This window comes from Topomyia yanbarensis, chromosome 3 (genome assembly GCF_030247195.1).
Source record: "Topomyia yanbarensis strain Yona2022 chromosome 3, ASM3024719v1, whole genome shotgun sequence".
Lineage (NCBI taxonomy): Eukaryota > Metazoa > Arthropoda > Insecta > Diptera > Culicidae > Topomyia > Topomyia yanbarensis.
In genome coordinates this window covers 393,037,263-393,054,508 of record NC_080672.1, presented here as the reverse complement: position 1 = coordinate 393,054,508, position 17,246 = coordinate 393,037,263, and the positions used below count along the sequence as shown (strand labels likewise).

The following is a 17,246-nucleotide window of genomic DNA, read 5'->3' as shown; positions in this document are numbered from 1 at the left end:
ATCAATGCCAGAGCCATTTAATAATATCCAAAGATTCACCAAATTCAAATATGTCCATATGGAATGACAAATTTCGAGGGACACACTTAATCTTACCCAGTACGACAAAAATGTACATTGACAAGCATGGACTGCCTCGTGACTTCTACCCTCCTCTAAATTGTCCACGTGGTGTAAGAATTACCCTTTATTCATTTGATGAGGTTTAGTGTGATACTCGGATAGAAAATGAAAACTACGTTGAGTACTAAAATTCATTATAAAGCCACAAATCGTGTTCGTGATACACAAAACAAGATTCCGCGAATCAGTCACACTTTTATGATTCAGTGCATATCGTCAGGTTATTCCGAGTAAAAAATTCGATAGCAACCAAAAAAATAACATATGATAAGACGAAGAGAAATTCAGAATATCATAATACAACTAAATTAGTTATGGAATTGCGTTTCGACTTCGTCTCAGGCCCATTAGCCAGGGTAGGGCCAAATACCTCTGTCCCATCCCAGGAGCTTAGAACCAAAGGAGTGACATTAACCCTCTTAGCAAAGTCACTCGCAACCATTTACCAAACCCCCATCAAATTGAAACGGTCGGTACGGTTGTCCACGTTTCTTGAATAAGGTTCAAAATGATTCGTTGATTAAATTCTTCATTGAATGAATAATTCAATGCCGTATAGTTTTGAATCATCTTCATTTTGTACGCTGCATAGTTGGCCTGCCCGCTTTAATGATGTCACATACCATATGTGCCAAAAACATCAATACTGACAAGAAAAATTGTAAGCGAACGTCTGCAATTTTACAGGATTCCTACATGTATTGGCTGTGTATGTCTGTGTATGGTCTCATCAGAATACAACACTAACTTAGCGACAGGACTAAGCTAGCGCCGGATTGGCGCTAGCTCCAAAAAACCAGAGACACGATTTGTGTTCCTGAGCAAACCCATAGTTTTTACCTAAATTGTTCTCCACTAAGGAGAAATGTAGCATAGCGCACCTTGCATTGGCTTGGTAATCCAACCAAATGTTTCAATTCCATTAGTTCTCATCCGTTTAAAATGAGATCCTTTTCTTGTGGGACATCACGCTTGACTGGGGGTTTAAAAAATTCACTGCTAAGCTCATAAAACTGTGAACATTGTTTAACTGTCATTTAGTTAATATATTTAATACAAATAAGTGTATCTCAACATTATGAACTAGAATCATAACAAAAATAAACATGTTCAGGGAGCAACCACAGTAACCCAACCAAAAATTTGATCGCAACGCCATTTTTATTTTTGGCGCGAGCTAGTTTTTTGGAACACAAATAGTTTCACGAATGCGAGGTTTATTATCCATAAATTTCCATAAATTCAGGAATTTGGTCACGATTCTCGTAAATCGTTCAGTTAACGAAAACGTAACTTATTGCAATGAATTTCTGAACGAATTTTTCCCGAGCATGCTGCAACTGTCTTGTGCAATAAGAATCAGTTTTGAAATCTGGCAAAATGAAGGGTCACATTTCCACAATAGGACTATAGCACCAAGTAGAGAAGAACAAACTAACTCAGTTGCGAGAATGGATCGTGTCCGATACACCCACAAAAAAGAATCGACTCTTTTGATCGATTCAGTGACTCATTTAGGCAGATTAAAAAAGGCTGTTATTTAGATGGAGTAGATGTTTAATTCCGTATGTCCAAATAAGTGCTCATGTTATAATTGCGCTCATTTATTATTGTGTGATTCATGACCCCCCTTTCATATTGTGACAATTGTAAAAGTAAGCTCAGATGCCAAATTTAACATAAATTAGACAATTTTAGACCCCCGCCCTCTAACATTGGTACTATGAGAAAATATGAGAAAAAATATATTAAATGCTATAACTTTTGAAGTAGCATTCCGAAAATTGCAGTTTATACCTTATTTTGAAGAAAACATTCTTAGCATTTCAATAGAAATATCTTCGTTTCTTGAAAAATACGGAAAGTTGGAGTTTTTGGACAATTTACCCAAAAATCTCCCATTCTTAATTTTTTTCCTAATTTTATCATTCCCTCGTGAAATACCGGAATATCGATACACGCATATCGAAATCAAAAACATGTTTTAAACACCTAATAATTTCATAACCTAAGGAAATTTAATGCTACATTTTTGTGTAGCTCCCGACAGAAAACAAAATTACGTGCTTGTCCAACGAGCTTTCTGCCCCATTGTTGTGGTGATGTTTACCCCCACACAAGTGTGTTTTGCCCTGCCCATTTTTCAAAATGTAATTTATAATGATTTTGAAACATTGCATATTTTTCATGTTTTTAAATATTTTGCAGTGTTATAATTGCGATTACAGGGAAAAAGTTGTTTAAATGATATCATTTATTAAATTCTCCCAATTAACGTATGCGGAATAAAATTTGAACAAAATTCAAAAGGCAATTTTTTGTAGAAAACCATTTATTAAATGTTCTCTCTATATGAAAACATTTGTCAGCTTTTTAACTTAATATAGAAAAAAATTTGAGTTCATTCGAGAAGCTTTACGACAGTTTGCAGGAACTTTTTGCAAAGGCGTCGAAAAAATTGATGTTGGCATATTTTTAATTTCTTTCTTAATTTTGATTATCATTTTTGTTAGTTTTATGTCGAAAATTATGAGCATTTACTCTCTGCTTCATATTATCCCAGAAAAACCTCATTTGGACGTAGTTGTGGTACATTTGGAGGGATATCAGCCTTTTGTAATTTTGTACAAAAGGCTGATATCCCTCCAAATGTACCACAACTACATCTATATACCATTATACCATAATCCTCCAATGCGCCAAAACTTTTTGTGGCATAATAGTCCAGAATGGGCGTTCGCTGCCATTTTGTTCACATGGTATCTCCTAGTGGGTCGAAATTAACACTGGATATTTGAAATAAGTGTGCCTAGAGTATGACGTTTAGTATAGTGCTTTGCGCAGGGTTGCATATTTGTTTTAATGCTGGAAGCGTTGTCCAAATTTCATTCCGCATACGTTAATGCTCTATAGCTAAATTATGATCGTATTTCCTTAGGGGGCACGTTTTATCCCATCCCCAAAATAATAATATGCTCAAACCTTAACCAAGCAGGTTTCTTAGTGTGGAATTTTCGCAATAACCCTGCGATTGTCCTGTATGATAATAGTCGACAACAAATGTAGTACCAGGACATTACTTTTAATGGAGCTTTTCAGTTGTTGAGCCGCGAAATTCGCTAACAAAATAAGTAAAATGTCCATTGCGTCATTTGGCCGCACACAAAATAAGCCGTTCTCTATGTAGATGTACCAATTCCGTTATACATCAACCTGTTATACAATTAATCTGGTTTTGCGGATCGTTATCAAGCGGTGTTTGTAGCATGATGTTACGAAATACTTTTTCCCAATTTGAAACATTGAAAATTTGAGTGCGGTTCTCTCGTATCAAACCACCCCATCGCCGATCCAGTTATTCAGCTCCTAAAGAAAGAGCTCGTCGCTGTTGTGCTATCTTATGACAAACACCATTTTGGGGTAAACGGAGTTAGATATGCCACATTACTTGTCAGAAAAATCTCTACAACGTGGCGTTTTCAGAATTTTGAAATTCTACTTGGTTACTTAGATATAGCGAGAAACATGATGAGAAATTGTGAATGTTTTGCTTCAAATCATTATATCTTGGGATTGACTTAAGTTATAATAAAGTTTTAGTTGCTTTTATGTGTAAAAATGTCGTAGAAACACAAGGGCATAATAATTTACAAAAGAAAAATACATGTATTGGGAGAAAAACGCAGTTTTAGCTTTAAACTGGAAATATTACCTATTTGGCAACACTATAACTAAAAATAACTATTTTTCTAGATTCCCTGACTCATTTCCTTCGAAATGCATCTAACCGATTGTTTATAGACCAAATGAAGCCAAAGATATGAATAAAAGTTCATAATTGGTGATTTTTTTCTATGGAAAATTTTCCATGCACGATTATGACACGTTATACAAATTTTTTCATCAATACACACCTATGACACGTGTGAGTGCGACTTTTGTTTACATTTTTAGTGAAAACCCGCAACATAGTCAATCGATGTTCGTAATATTAGAGAGATTAGTACAGAATAGGTAGAAGCATCAATTGTCTTCTCTGAATTGTTTCTACCATTTATAAGTTTCATGATATTCAATCTCAAACTTTAAAAATCGTTTTTCTCGAAATGTGCAAAATGGCGCTTGTCATAAGATAGCACAACAGCGACGAGCTTTCTTTTTTTCTGTGGTGTGTCATCATTGCATTTTATAAGCATGTATGAAACTGGCACGCCAGTGTATCATTGGAATGAAATGTTATCAATGCATGGCAGCAGTCATGCATGGGATGTATTACCTACCACCGAAGAATGCGAGCTGACATGAAACTTCTTTTTATACTTGTGTCGCAGTTCATTGGATGAAAAGGGGGCAGTTCTATCAACGCTCGCTGCTTGGTCGAATTGTACCGATCAATCAATTCCGTTATTTTTAGTAATTGTACATTCTACGGAATTGGATACAAAATTGAATGTCTGGCGTCCAAAAGGGGCTAACCCTTTTTCCGAAATCGACATTTTTACATTTTTTTGATATTTATAAGTAATCCACGTATACTGCCATTTAAGAATTTTGAAAATAATTTTTAGATTTTTTGCTATTAACAGTCAAAGTTGACCTTGGAGGTTATCCCAGTACTAGCTGGCGTCCAAAAGGGCCTAACCCCACATTCAGTCTAATGGAAATTCAAGTTTTCTCGTTCGTTTTCTCACGTTTTAAGATAAGGTTGTCTATCGATTCGCAATCAGTACATTTTAAGTTGTAGCGCACATATCGGTGAACTCGATATAATACTGTTTTTAGTTGTATTGCATTGTAAGTTGACGTTTCGGCCCACACAGTCGTTCCTGAAGGTGAAGGCCGCTCACACACTTGCTATGTATGGCTATTTTCAATCTAATATATATTTCTTGCACTAATGTATATTATTGAGCATATTTTTTTCGAAAATTCCAGTGAAAGTGTCATGTCTTGACATTGAAAATTGACCAAGCAATAATGCATCAAGAGAAAAACGGTACATTGTGGTCGGAAAGTTAAAGAACGTGGAATTTACTAGTTTTCGTTATAGAGTTTTTGTACATTCGGAAAAGTTGCTGTATGGCCCTAAGTGCTTTATTTGATTGAATCATACTAGTTTGGAATTCAGTCACTAGGGCGGCGCTGTTATCAACTTTTTAATAAAGCAAGATAGAAATGTGGTGTCTTCGATAAAGTTGTAGGTCCTATAATTTTAAACACATCTTCTGAAGATGCAAACTTTCTAGATCCCGTATATTTCGAGATAGAGGTTTTAGTCAAAACATTTATTTACAGATTATGTTTTTAAAAATGGGCCAAATTTCAAAACCTAGTGGATCCTACATAGCTGGTATCTTCAGAAGATATATATACAACTTTGCCATAGAAACCATCTTTCTATCTTGTTCCATTGAAAAGTTGATGACAGCGCCGCCCTAGCTACTAAATTCCAAACTAATATAAAATGGTCAAATAAAGCGCAGTATGTCACGCAAAAACTTTGCCAAAGACACCACATCTCTAAAACGAAAGATAAAGATGTGGGTTAGTCCCTTTTGGACGCTAGGTACCCCCGGGGTTACCCCCTCGAGCTACAGAAATGCTCGTGAATTGAAAAGTACTACTTTACTGTAATAATCTTATTTTTATAGACAACATGAGGCAATGAACTAATAAAAACGTGTATTTTTACAATAAAAACAATGCTAATTTGGAAATGCGGAAGTTTTTTCCATTTCCTGTAAAAAATGCAAAATGTGGGTTAGTCCCTTTTGGACGCCAGCCATTCAATTGTTATATATATTTCCAATCAGATATCGCAAAAATCTTATTTTTTCATTCAGTAAAACGGCAGATATTCACGTTAAAAAATCGGGTTAAATTAGTAGTATTCTACTTGAAAAAAATTTACGATGCCCTACTGCCCAACTAACTCACCTCTTATTGCTTGGATCTTGTTAGGATCATTATGATCAATCATTCCGCCAGTGAATGCAACTACAACTTTAAAAAAAATCCATTCTAAAAGTTGTAATTATACATTCTACAAAGTCCTTCAATGACATTTCAATATTTAGGAAATATTCCTCGTTAATATGATCACACACGAATATTCTGTTTAATCCGATCACATGCATTCCGATACCGATCTACTACGTTGGTAGAATGTCAGTACGGATTAAATTTCCTAGGCGGCGTTCAACTGCTCAGTTACTTCGTCAATCATTGTTACGTTCGCTTGAGTGATATCACTGAAGAACGGCACTCTAATCAATCGCTAGACAGGTATATAATAAGAATAGTGACTCAGACAATACGTTAAAAGTCGTACTACATTACACGCAATCAATCACAGCATGTCATTCAAACAATATTGATATTGGATTGCACGTGATAAAAAATTTAAAGTTGGAAGCGAATCAAGTCCAACAAGTAATTAACGTCAGAGCTTCTGTGTTATCTACAGACAAATCAAAGGGCAATGATGATTTCAAGAATAGGTTTGGCCTGCTTCTATCCCAGTTGAGATTAGAGACTGAAGCGTCTAATGCGGCATAGCCAATCCTGTATTTGAATCCCATTAATTCCCATCACAATTATCATCACAGAAATGATCGACAAATACCTACTTGCAATTGAATCGATCGATTTCCCAAACGGCAATAAATCGACAGATCTACAGTAAAAAAAACCAAACAGAATGTTCCGTCACTGACGGAGCGTCGAAGATGGATTGGAACAATTTAAAGATTGCTTTCTGCAAAAAGCCGCACGATATTGTTACAATTAAAATAAAATTGTTCCCAACTCTGCATCACTAGCGGAACATTCTGTTCGAGCCTTCGACGAGAGTGCAGCGGGTCGCGGTCGCAACGTCACGCGGCACCCATCCGTACTAATTGATGTGACAAATTGCGCTTCTCAGTTAAAAAAGAGCAACAACATCGTCGTCTCATCACCAGCATCGTCGTCGAATGCATCGCTGTGACCCCTGAAGTCCTATACCCCTATACCAAAACCTATACTATACATACCGTATACCCAACCCAAGTGTGGTGCCACAATAAGTGTTGTTATTGCATCTTAGCTGTCAGCTATGCTATACCGGTCCGACCCGGGCATGAATCTGTTTACATCGGGGTATACTTCATCAACTATCAGATAGCGATCATACATTCTATAAATGGGGGGGGTGGTGGCGGAGTTGGAGGGAGGATTGGCAAACGATGCAACGTGATTGGGTTTGGGTTGGGTTGATTTATTCGTTCGTGCAATTTGCTCTAGTTTTGCCCTGCGCCCGCCAGCCAGCTGAAAACGTCAGCAGATAAAAACCGATACTTTTATATTGTTTGCTATTTGCGCTGCGCTACGATGACATGCCCTAGATTGGTACGTTTATTTTCTGCGATCCCAGAGTGTCAACGTGGGTCAAAATTGATTAAGTTATTACATTTTGAGGCAACGAGCGCTTTCAACGGTGGCCGCGAGACATTTTTTAGCTGGTGATGTAAGAAATTAATTGGAAAACTTTGAAAATGACTTTGTTGTAATTTGATTATGTGTTATTTGTATTTGTAAGCCTCTGGTGACTCAGTGTCAATGATCAAGTTTCCCAAGACAAATTACCGAATCAATCATGATCGAATGTTGTGTACTCGCCCGAAGCACTTAAAGATTACAAACTCGCGATAAGTGCGGCGTGGAGCGATTGAACTCTGCAAAAAAAACAGCTGAGTTCACTACGTACATACATACATAGTTTAATGACGTATAATCACTGCAATCGCTCGATCGCCGACCTCTCTGATAAGATTACAAGAAACAGTAAAAACGAACTCAGAAATAGCAACACTTTAAATCATACTCCGTTCAAACATTTCAATCCTGTGAGAGTTGCATTTAGCGCATTTTTTATTTGAAAAATTTTACTGTGCTTGAATGCTTGAGTCACAGCTGAAGTAACTTAATTAACTAGATCAAGATAAGATCAGGGTACAACGATTATTACGTTCAGGTTGGATGGACAGAAAACTGTTTGTCTGGTTCTATATAATTGAAGGTACTTGATATGTCGCCATTTAGGTCTGTTAAATCTTACAGAGAAGATTAATGGAAAATTTTGTTCTAGTATATAAATCTGCAGACGTCGCGGTCGTATCTACAACGCCAAAGTTACCAATAAAGACATGTTAAAGACTCGTTTTTATTTATATATTTTTATAAAATAAATTAAATCATATCACCTCTACAACGACTTCAGATAGAACGGAATCATTCCCGCGAAACAGCATCTCAGCATGTTCCGCATATTGGATTCGGAAAGACGACTCCAACCCGCTAGTTTCGCACCGAGGAAGCAATCCAACGCACACACAGCACCCAGTCCGATTCCCCAGGCATTTTGCTGCTTAACGGCCAGATAGCTAATCCCTGCCAGATTCAGGACATTCACCATCGAGACGACACTGTTGAAACGGGATTCTTTTAACTCGACGGCAGCCAGTGCTGTGGGAACGGAAGCCGCCATCAGAAATCCGAAGTAGGCTTCATTCCAATTATTCAGCCGACCACTCCGGCGGAACATTTCCGTGTTCAACAGGGCCCAAGGTACGAACTTGGATAGCTTGTTGACGGTTCCGTTGAAGCGGACGAGGTAACCGGGTGGATCGGATAAGGTCCCTTCCAGTGATTTCAGCAGGGTTTTCACCAGTAGGAATGAAACCGCACCGTAAGCGTACGGTTCGGAATCGTATCCAAGGTGCATCAGAGAAGCGCCACATGTTCCACCCAGCAGGAAAGAGCTCAGATGTTTACTGGAATTTTCGTTACGCGATACGTTGTCTTCGGTTTCCGCCAATACTGGTTCATCTGCCATATTTCTATTTTTTCGCTGATGAACTGACACGATGAAATTGTGGAATGAAGGTAGAGATTAGTCGAGGACTGCTTTGATGTACTATGTACGTGTGTGTAAAAGAAACTATGGAAATCGTGAAATTCAATGTCTGAGTCAGGTTGCAACACCAACCGTTGCCAGTTCATACATTTTGACAGCAGTTGAGGTTCCAACCTGACTCAGTTTCCCCTCATATGCCTGTTCCAGTAAAAAAACGAATCTTGATCCCAGTCGTTCGGGGGTAAACAGGAGTTAACAAATTTGCTCCTATTTATGTACTCCGGTTTGCTAATAGAAGAAAAGCGACTATCAAATCCATAATCGATTGCAGCATTTGAACCGAAACTACAGAATTAATCTTCTAGATTCCAAGTAATAGTCCGGATAAGATTTGCCTCTGGTAGCAAGCAGGAAAACCAAAGGAAGTTTTTAGTACTGGAAAAATATTTGTCATATACCATTCAACTCAGTTCGTCGAGATCGGAAAATGTCTGTGTGTATGTATGTGTGTATGTGGTTAAAAAGGTTACCTCTGTGTCTCAGAGATGGCTGGAGCAATTTGCACAAACTTAGTCTCAAATAAAAGGTACCTTCCCATCGATTGCTATTGATTTTTTTATTGATCAGACTTCCGGTGCCGGAGTTACGGGTTGAAGAGTGCGATCACACAGCAAATTCCCATATAAACTGGTACCACCATGATGATATTAAAATGATGCAAAATGGGTGTAAAATTACTTGGATTTGCCAGACTAGATCAATAACAACTAACCAAAGCCGCTTTGACCACATTGGCCACCTACGACAATTCTTGATTCCATATAAGCAAAGAACTGAAAAGCATAAGCATAAGCTTAGGCATAAGAGATCGACCGTGGTTGCTACTCGGTTATTGACCAGCACCAATTGAGATTGCGAACTGTTCATTGGAACAACATGCTTGGGAAAAACTTGATGAGCCACATTGTGCAATCTACATGTTGATTAATACCGACGCCGCCACGTCCGAATACATCTTCTGGAAAAGGAAGGAATGTTAATCCGATACATGTCGCTGCTAGAGACCGAGGAATCCTCTGCATCTGCACCACATGTATCATGGGAAGTGGAGAGTTGTTAGCAAGTATGCCAACAGCGTTATCATGTAGTAATTACTCTGGGCAGCCGGCTGCCGATAATTTTGGAAATTTATTATTTGTCATATTAATGTGATTGGCCAAATAAGCAACTTGAACTCTGGATTAGATGACTATGAGGAGCATTGCTTATTCATTTTTCTATCACGCCACGAATGTTTCGTGGTTTCTGTCGACGTTCTCGTAGACGCATACAATCACCACATTCGAAGGATCGATAAGAAGCCGGTCAGGGGCGGCGGAATGCATGGGTAGTATGGGTAGTACTACCCACTCGAAAATTAGCGAATGGGGACTTACCCACTCGAAAGTTTGGAACAAACCAAAACCTGAGTCTTGCGCACTTGCGTTGGAAAACCTCGATGTAAAACAATTGCATATTTTTATTCAAATACAAATTTCTTTGCTTTACAATTTAAATGTCTTGCGAATAACTGGGATGTGTTTGAAATTCGGAATTATTTATTATATTTATACTCATGGGAATTCATTTTGCCACATCTACATCTTAAAACAAGAAGTTCAGATCGATAGACAAAACATATTAATACAATTTTATTCAGACTATGGGATGCAGTTCGAAATATTTTTAAGGGCAATATAAACAATTTGCAATTTTTTAACATAAATAATCATTTGATTAAAAATTGAAGCAAGGAGAAACAGTCACTAGACAATCAGTCAACTTTTTATAAGGAAGGCAAAAGATTGTTGATCCCAACATCAGAAGCAGAGACCGTATCAGAGAACAATCAGAGAAAAATGACAAGGAGAAAAAGAAATTAAACTTGTAGCTTTGCGGTAAACGGTAGATCACTATCAGAACATCATGAACCGGATCGTCGAGTGGCCTCCTTGAATCCGCTGGGAACTCTTGGGATCACATTTGCAGGCAGCTGTTAGTAAGTCAACCAAAAGAGTAGATATAAATAAATTTGGAGGATATCCAGCGGACTAGAACCATGCCGAAGGGATTCGTTTAATGCAGATCTGGTGCTACGCAACTAGAAAAAGTCGTGTAAATTTACGTCTCCTGACCATGACATGCTGACGAGCATCAAAAATGACATAGTATCACGTTTGATTATAATTTTACATGTTGTTAAATTTTGCGAGTCACGTAATTTTACTCCACATATGGCGTTTGTTCATAATGTGTAATTTTATGGCACTGCGCTCAGAAAGCACATCTTTCGTCTAAAATCAAACAGAACACTGTTATATTTCGTCATTTCGTCAATTACGGTTTGTTCGATTGTGGCAAGCTTCAAAATACCTCAACAGTTTTTTTGGTATGTAGAACACTAGGCGCACGACCAGACAACATGTTTAATGTCACGATAGGCATCACAGCTCTCCACAACCCCAATACGCCGGAGATGCACATTTAAGGTATAATGATTGGACATGACCCGAGATGCCACCTGAAGGAAGTCACGACGTTCATTCTACCTTTTTAACCAAGGTTGGTTGACTTCCATTATCCCACAAAATTTGCCAATTTTCGAGCATTCTCTAACAAGAAATACTGAAAAATTCGTTAAAGTAGCGCGATCTTTCACTAATATTACCTTCTAATGCCTAAATGTCCGCCTTCTCGTTACCATTCTAATGTGTCACTTTTCTTATTACCCGGTATAGAACAATACGAAAGAACTCAAACTAATACTTGTATCAAGCAATCAGGAACGATTTTAATATAAAGAATCTAGAAACGCCCATATTTTCTCCAGGAAAATTAGGAATGCTTTCCATGCTCGATTGATCGAAGCGCCTATTTGGAACTGTAACGATGTGGACATAGTCGTAGGTATATATAAAACCATAAGTTTTGTGGGAAAAATGCTTAGCGCGAGTATCTTTGCTGTCAGATAAATTTGTGCGTTTGAAGAAAAATTATTACGTTTATATACCTTATTATAATTTCATCGCGAAACGTCTATATTTTGAATGTAAATCTACCTGGAATGCTGTTGTCGCCGATAATGGATTCTTAGTTCCGTGTATTCCGATCAAAGATCGAATCGAGTACACAATGTAGGGCCCAGCTGCTAGTCGAAATATTGTTTCTCTCGCTAATCCATTGACGAACCGGTGCCAATAAACGCATTTTTCAGTTTTCATCAAGTTTCTAACGTCGCGTATATTCGGAAAAATTTAGGCGATTTGACGTTAAAAAAGTCCTCAAAGAACCTTTTCGCAAACGATTCTGTGCACTCTCTGACAATAATGGAGTGGGAAACCGTTCACGGTTGTTAGCGCCGGATATTCGATTCTTCTGACCTTTAATCGCAGTGTAGAGAAACCATGATGTATGAGGTAGAGTACAACGATAAATCTAACGTCCTAGGCCGCGCTGGTAGGCATTCGTTTCATTTCCACTGTGTCGCGAATATCAGAACAAATTTTGGAAGAACAAATCCGGCGAAATGCTCAAAATGAGGCTGATGGAAAATAAGTTTTCTTTTACTCCTCGATTTTTGCTGAACGCAATTGCTTGCATACCAGAATTTTAACTGACTGAAGCACAGGGATCTGGAAGGAGCACTCCCTATTTCTCAATTAAGGTCCTTCTCGGAGACTACACCATCAATTTTTACTTCCCGGGCGGGTACGAAGACAAAATACTTTTTCGTGCACGGTCAAGTGTTGTTTAGTTAGATCACGCGATATATCTATGATGTTAAATGGCTTGTCTTTGGTCCGGAAGTAGACCATCCAGGGGCCAGTTGAGACTTATCGGCATTATTTTTGCCATCGGAGAAATATTCAAAACGACCTCAACTACCTTCCCATTAGTCAACACAATCATGCGGGCTTCAGTACCCGCGAAAGGAAAGTTTTATAACAGGGAACGGAAAATTAATGCAACGAAATTTAAAAGAATATTTGTAGTATCTGTATTCAACAAACACATTTTCGCTGAGCCGTCAGACATACAGCCCTGTTGACAAAGGGTGTTTCCAAATACCAGATATTACCAGGGAATTTTAATTTTCTCTTACACACGCCATAGCTTAACTTTCGTCAGTATGGAGAGAAATCACCCCGAATCATACTACGCACTCGGGAAAAAGGCGTTCCGCCGGCCCTGCAGCCGGTGATGGTAAAATTAACGCAAGATTGTGCAGCATCACCGGTTACAAACGTTAGACACACAGGTAACTGAGCCATGCAAGAATTCAACAAACGAAGAATGGCACGTTGGAGATTACCAGAGGGCGAATAATGTTGAGGATGTGAGTTGTGCTGCCTTTCTGAAAGTTTAAATTACAAAATTTAAAGCAATAATACATAAGGTGATCGGAATGAACTGAAAACAAGTATCGGGACTAGACAAATGAGTTCAAGAAACGTCACATACTTGTTTGCAGAATAGTGGTGTGCCGCTTCTTTATATGTATAGTCGACGAAGTATGTCTAGTTCAACAAGGTGTGCTCGTTTTCTTTCTACAAGAACGATCGAGGATGGACCGAATATTTAAGCAACGATCCGTTAGTTGTCAAGAAGGGGACTGATCATCTACATGTGCATTCCAACAACCTTTTTACCACCACTATATCACAAGGCATATCAAAATAAGCTTGGGAGTGGTTCGTTCATGGGTTCTTCGCCCTCCTCACAGGGGCGACGAAACACTTCATGCCAGAGTGGGTAGAAAGCATAGGGTGAGAGACCATTAGTAAGTTTTTCCCCTTTTCGCAATACACACGCTTACATTACATTTACATTAAATCACGTTCGTTTATGCAAATGGAATTGTGGTACATCGATGTTTTCAAATGTGTGCTATGCGAGATATATGCATTGCATGTCTAAATTTTTTGAATCGGTTCAAAATTTCGAATGGGTAATTTCCCACTCGGTTATTTTCGAGTGGGTAGTACTACCCATACTACCCACGCTATCCGGCGGCCCTGCCTCCTCACACACCCACCCCCGCTTGTTAAAATTAGTAAGCAGGAAGACAACATTGAACTAATGCTGATTAGGCTAAGTATAATATTCTTTGTTTCATGTGTGTCACCGTCGACACGTAGCTCATCAGGTTCGTGACTGGCGAGCCATTGTGTGCAGATGCAAAGTGTACTAAGAATGTAATAGACATATCCACAATTATATTGATTATTAGTCATAGTTTGGCAAAATAAGTAAGCCACAATTGCATCACTAGGTGGATTGAAACAGGTTTTTTCGCCTTTTGTTTGTTTACATACGAAAATTCGAAATTCCGGTTGAAGCACCTAGGCCGCCTTGACAAGAAGGGTCTGCCAGGCAAATCAAAGCAAGAGTTGTGGCAAACCGCTACTTATAAATTTCCACGAATGTTGCAGATTGGGAAAAAGGAAAAAAAACACTCGGAAATTCCAAAAACATTCCGAAAAAAACTATGAATGTGCAACACATGTAAAAATCGTATGGATAGTGTTTGTTCCATTAGAAAACAATAAAATTCAAACAGTATTTCCGCAGAGCATACTAACATCTATCTTCTGACCTCGCACAAAGCAGAAGTAAAAAAATTTTATGCTATAGGCACCCTTTAAGCAAGCCAGTGCTTTGTTCTATTACCAGTGCACAAAGAGTATTGTGTCATTGCTCCCGGTAGCGCAGTGAAATGAGTCTACCAAAGGAAGCAAAGCTGCACGTGTAGTTTCGATCGACTTTAAAAAAAAACTCGCGTTAGACCCACAGTTCAGGAGGTGGCACATCTAATTAAAGTTACAATGGAACTTAGTTTCGCGGTAGTTATGTCGAATTTAATAACATCAGAATCAAGATCCCCGTGTATATGGAAAATGACATGGTGGACTTTCGTATCCACGATCTCGCACCGCGCACTAAGGAAGATTACATCAAACCAATTATGGAGAAGTGGAATCTATTACGAAACACTTGGAGAAATTTTTTCACGGGTGTTCCCTACGGCATTCGTATTGTGACTATCGAATGCAAATCATCGAATAATGGCGTAATCTATAAGCAAACAACGCTGATCACATATCCCGAGCAGATCCCTACATGTCAATTCTGTAACCAGACAGCCCACTACGGAAAACATGCGCCGAAGTAACTAGTCAAAATTCATCTACTACAACCAACTTTCTAACAAGCAGCCACCGACACTTGTAGATAAACCAAAGACAGTGACCCAATTAACCAATATTGAAAGGACTACCACGACAACCGCTTCACAGTGATGCCACTCAGGACAAAAGTTAGCCAAAATCTCTAAAACTTTCCAAATCACGAAACTAGGTTATGCTATATTCCTCCCTAAGGAGAAAAAATTGGGTAAACACCAATCTTTCTCCTAAAGCTGAAAATTTTTGGTGAAACCACTCTCTGTACGAGAAGGGCACAAATCTTAACTTAATAAAGTCATGGGACTTCGTCTCATCAGAAACCGACACTAACTTATTGCCGGAATAGATTATTTATTTTTTTTATTTATTTATTTATTTTATTTTTCATCTGACCTACATGGTCTACATGAAATATAGAATGAGGAAAAGCGCATTTGGAGTCCATCAAACAACCTCCAAATGCGCGTAAAAACCTCATTATCTTTTCACATATTCATATTAAACAATATTACACATTACATTACATAACATTACATTACATAACATTACATTACATTACAATGTGTTACTAATAATACATCAAAACAATAACAAATCAAAATCACTATCTAAATCACATCTTATGCACTAAGTTAGCCGTTTAAGCCTATTTTTAAAAACGTCACTTGATACAGAGAAATCAAAACATTCATAAACATTATTAAATACGCTACACATCGCCCTTATGGGTTCATTCTGTCCATAATCAGTACTTCGATAGTCAAGGCTTAAAAAATTCCACGATCTTATACTTCTAGCGGGCACATTTACATTAATCTGAGAAAGTATATTTGGGGCATCTATTTCACCAGTTAGAACTTTCCCTACAAACACGGCTCTGGATATATTTCGCCTTTTTGAAAGAGGGTCCATGTCGAGCAGACGACAGCGTTCAATGTAAGGTGGCAACTTTATCGGGTTGCGCCATGGCAGGGTTTTAAGGGCATATCGGAGAAACCTAGCTTGTATAGATTCAATTCTGGTAATCCAGACAATTGTGTACGGGCACCAAATGATAGCTGAAGCTTCCAGGATGGAGCGTACAAGAGAGAAGTACAGTGCTCTCAGATAGTATGGGTCAGTAAACTCTTTGGCTATTCAAATGATAAAACCAAGGTTCCGGTTGGCTTTCGCAATGATGTGGGAATAGTGATCTCTAAACGTCAATTTAGAATCCAGCTGTACATCAAGGTCCCTCACAACTGGCACTCTATCCAGTAGTTTCCCTGAGATACTATAACACCACAAAATTGGATTTTTTCTGCGCGTGAAAGAAATTACTGAGCATTTGGATACACTGATAGTCAACCGATTTCGAGTGCACCAGTTACAAAATTCATCTAGTTGTCGCTGTAGTTCAATGCAGTCCAATTCAGATCGTACAATAAGAAACAGTTTAAGGTCATCTGCATAGATAAGTTTGCATCCTGGTGGAAGGACATTACAAACGTCATTGAAGAACAAGGAGAACAGCAAGGGTCCAAGATTACTACCCAGGGGCACACCTGATAAATTTATAAAGTTATGTGACTCAACATTTCCTAGTTTGACAGATAAGGTACGACCTACAAGGTATGATTTAAGCCACTTGGTGAAGTTGAGTGAGGCACCCAATCTTTCTATCTTCGCCAGTAGGAGCGAGTGATTAACACGATCGAACGCTGTTTTGAGATCTGTATAAATAGTATCCACTTGTGCTCCGCATTCAAAACTTTTAATACAGTGTGAAGTGAATTGTGCTAAATTCGTGTATGTTGATCTACCTGGGAAGAACCCGTGTTGATCTGTTGATATATATGTTTTGGCTTCCCGGAACAATACATTGCTTACTAGAATTTCAAATAACTTGGACCCCGCACAGAGAGAGGTTATACCCCGATAATTTGCTATGTCCTGCTTATCACCTTTTTTAAAAACAGGAAACATAACCGATTTTTTCCAACAAAGAGGAAACGTCCCTTGCG

The 17,246-nt window shown here is 38.4% G+C and overlaps 2 protein-coding genes across 9 annotated transcripts in view; both read right to left on the bottom strand.

Annotated features, from left to right (window-relative positions):
* Positions 1-17,246, bottom strand: part of LOC131686899 (uncharacterized) — a 130,383-nt gene that overhangs the window by 29,912 nt on the left and 83,225 nt on the right. The gene's annotated exons all lie outside the window — the stretch shown is intronic.
* On the bottom strand, positions 8,235-9,075 carry LOC131686900 (uncharacterized). Its single transcript, XM_058970912.1, has 2 exons — positions 8,367-9,075; positions 8,235-8,281 (listed from the first exon to the last, which is right to left on the bottom strand). Exon 1 carries the CDS (start codon positions 8,996-8,998, stop codon positions 8,369-8,371), a length of 630 nt encoding a protein of 209 aa, XP_058826895.1. The 5' UTR covers positions 8,999-9,075; the 3' UTR covers positions 8,235-8,281; positions 8,367-8,368.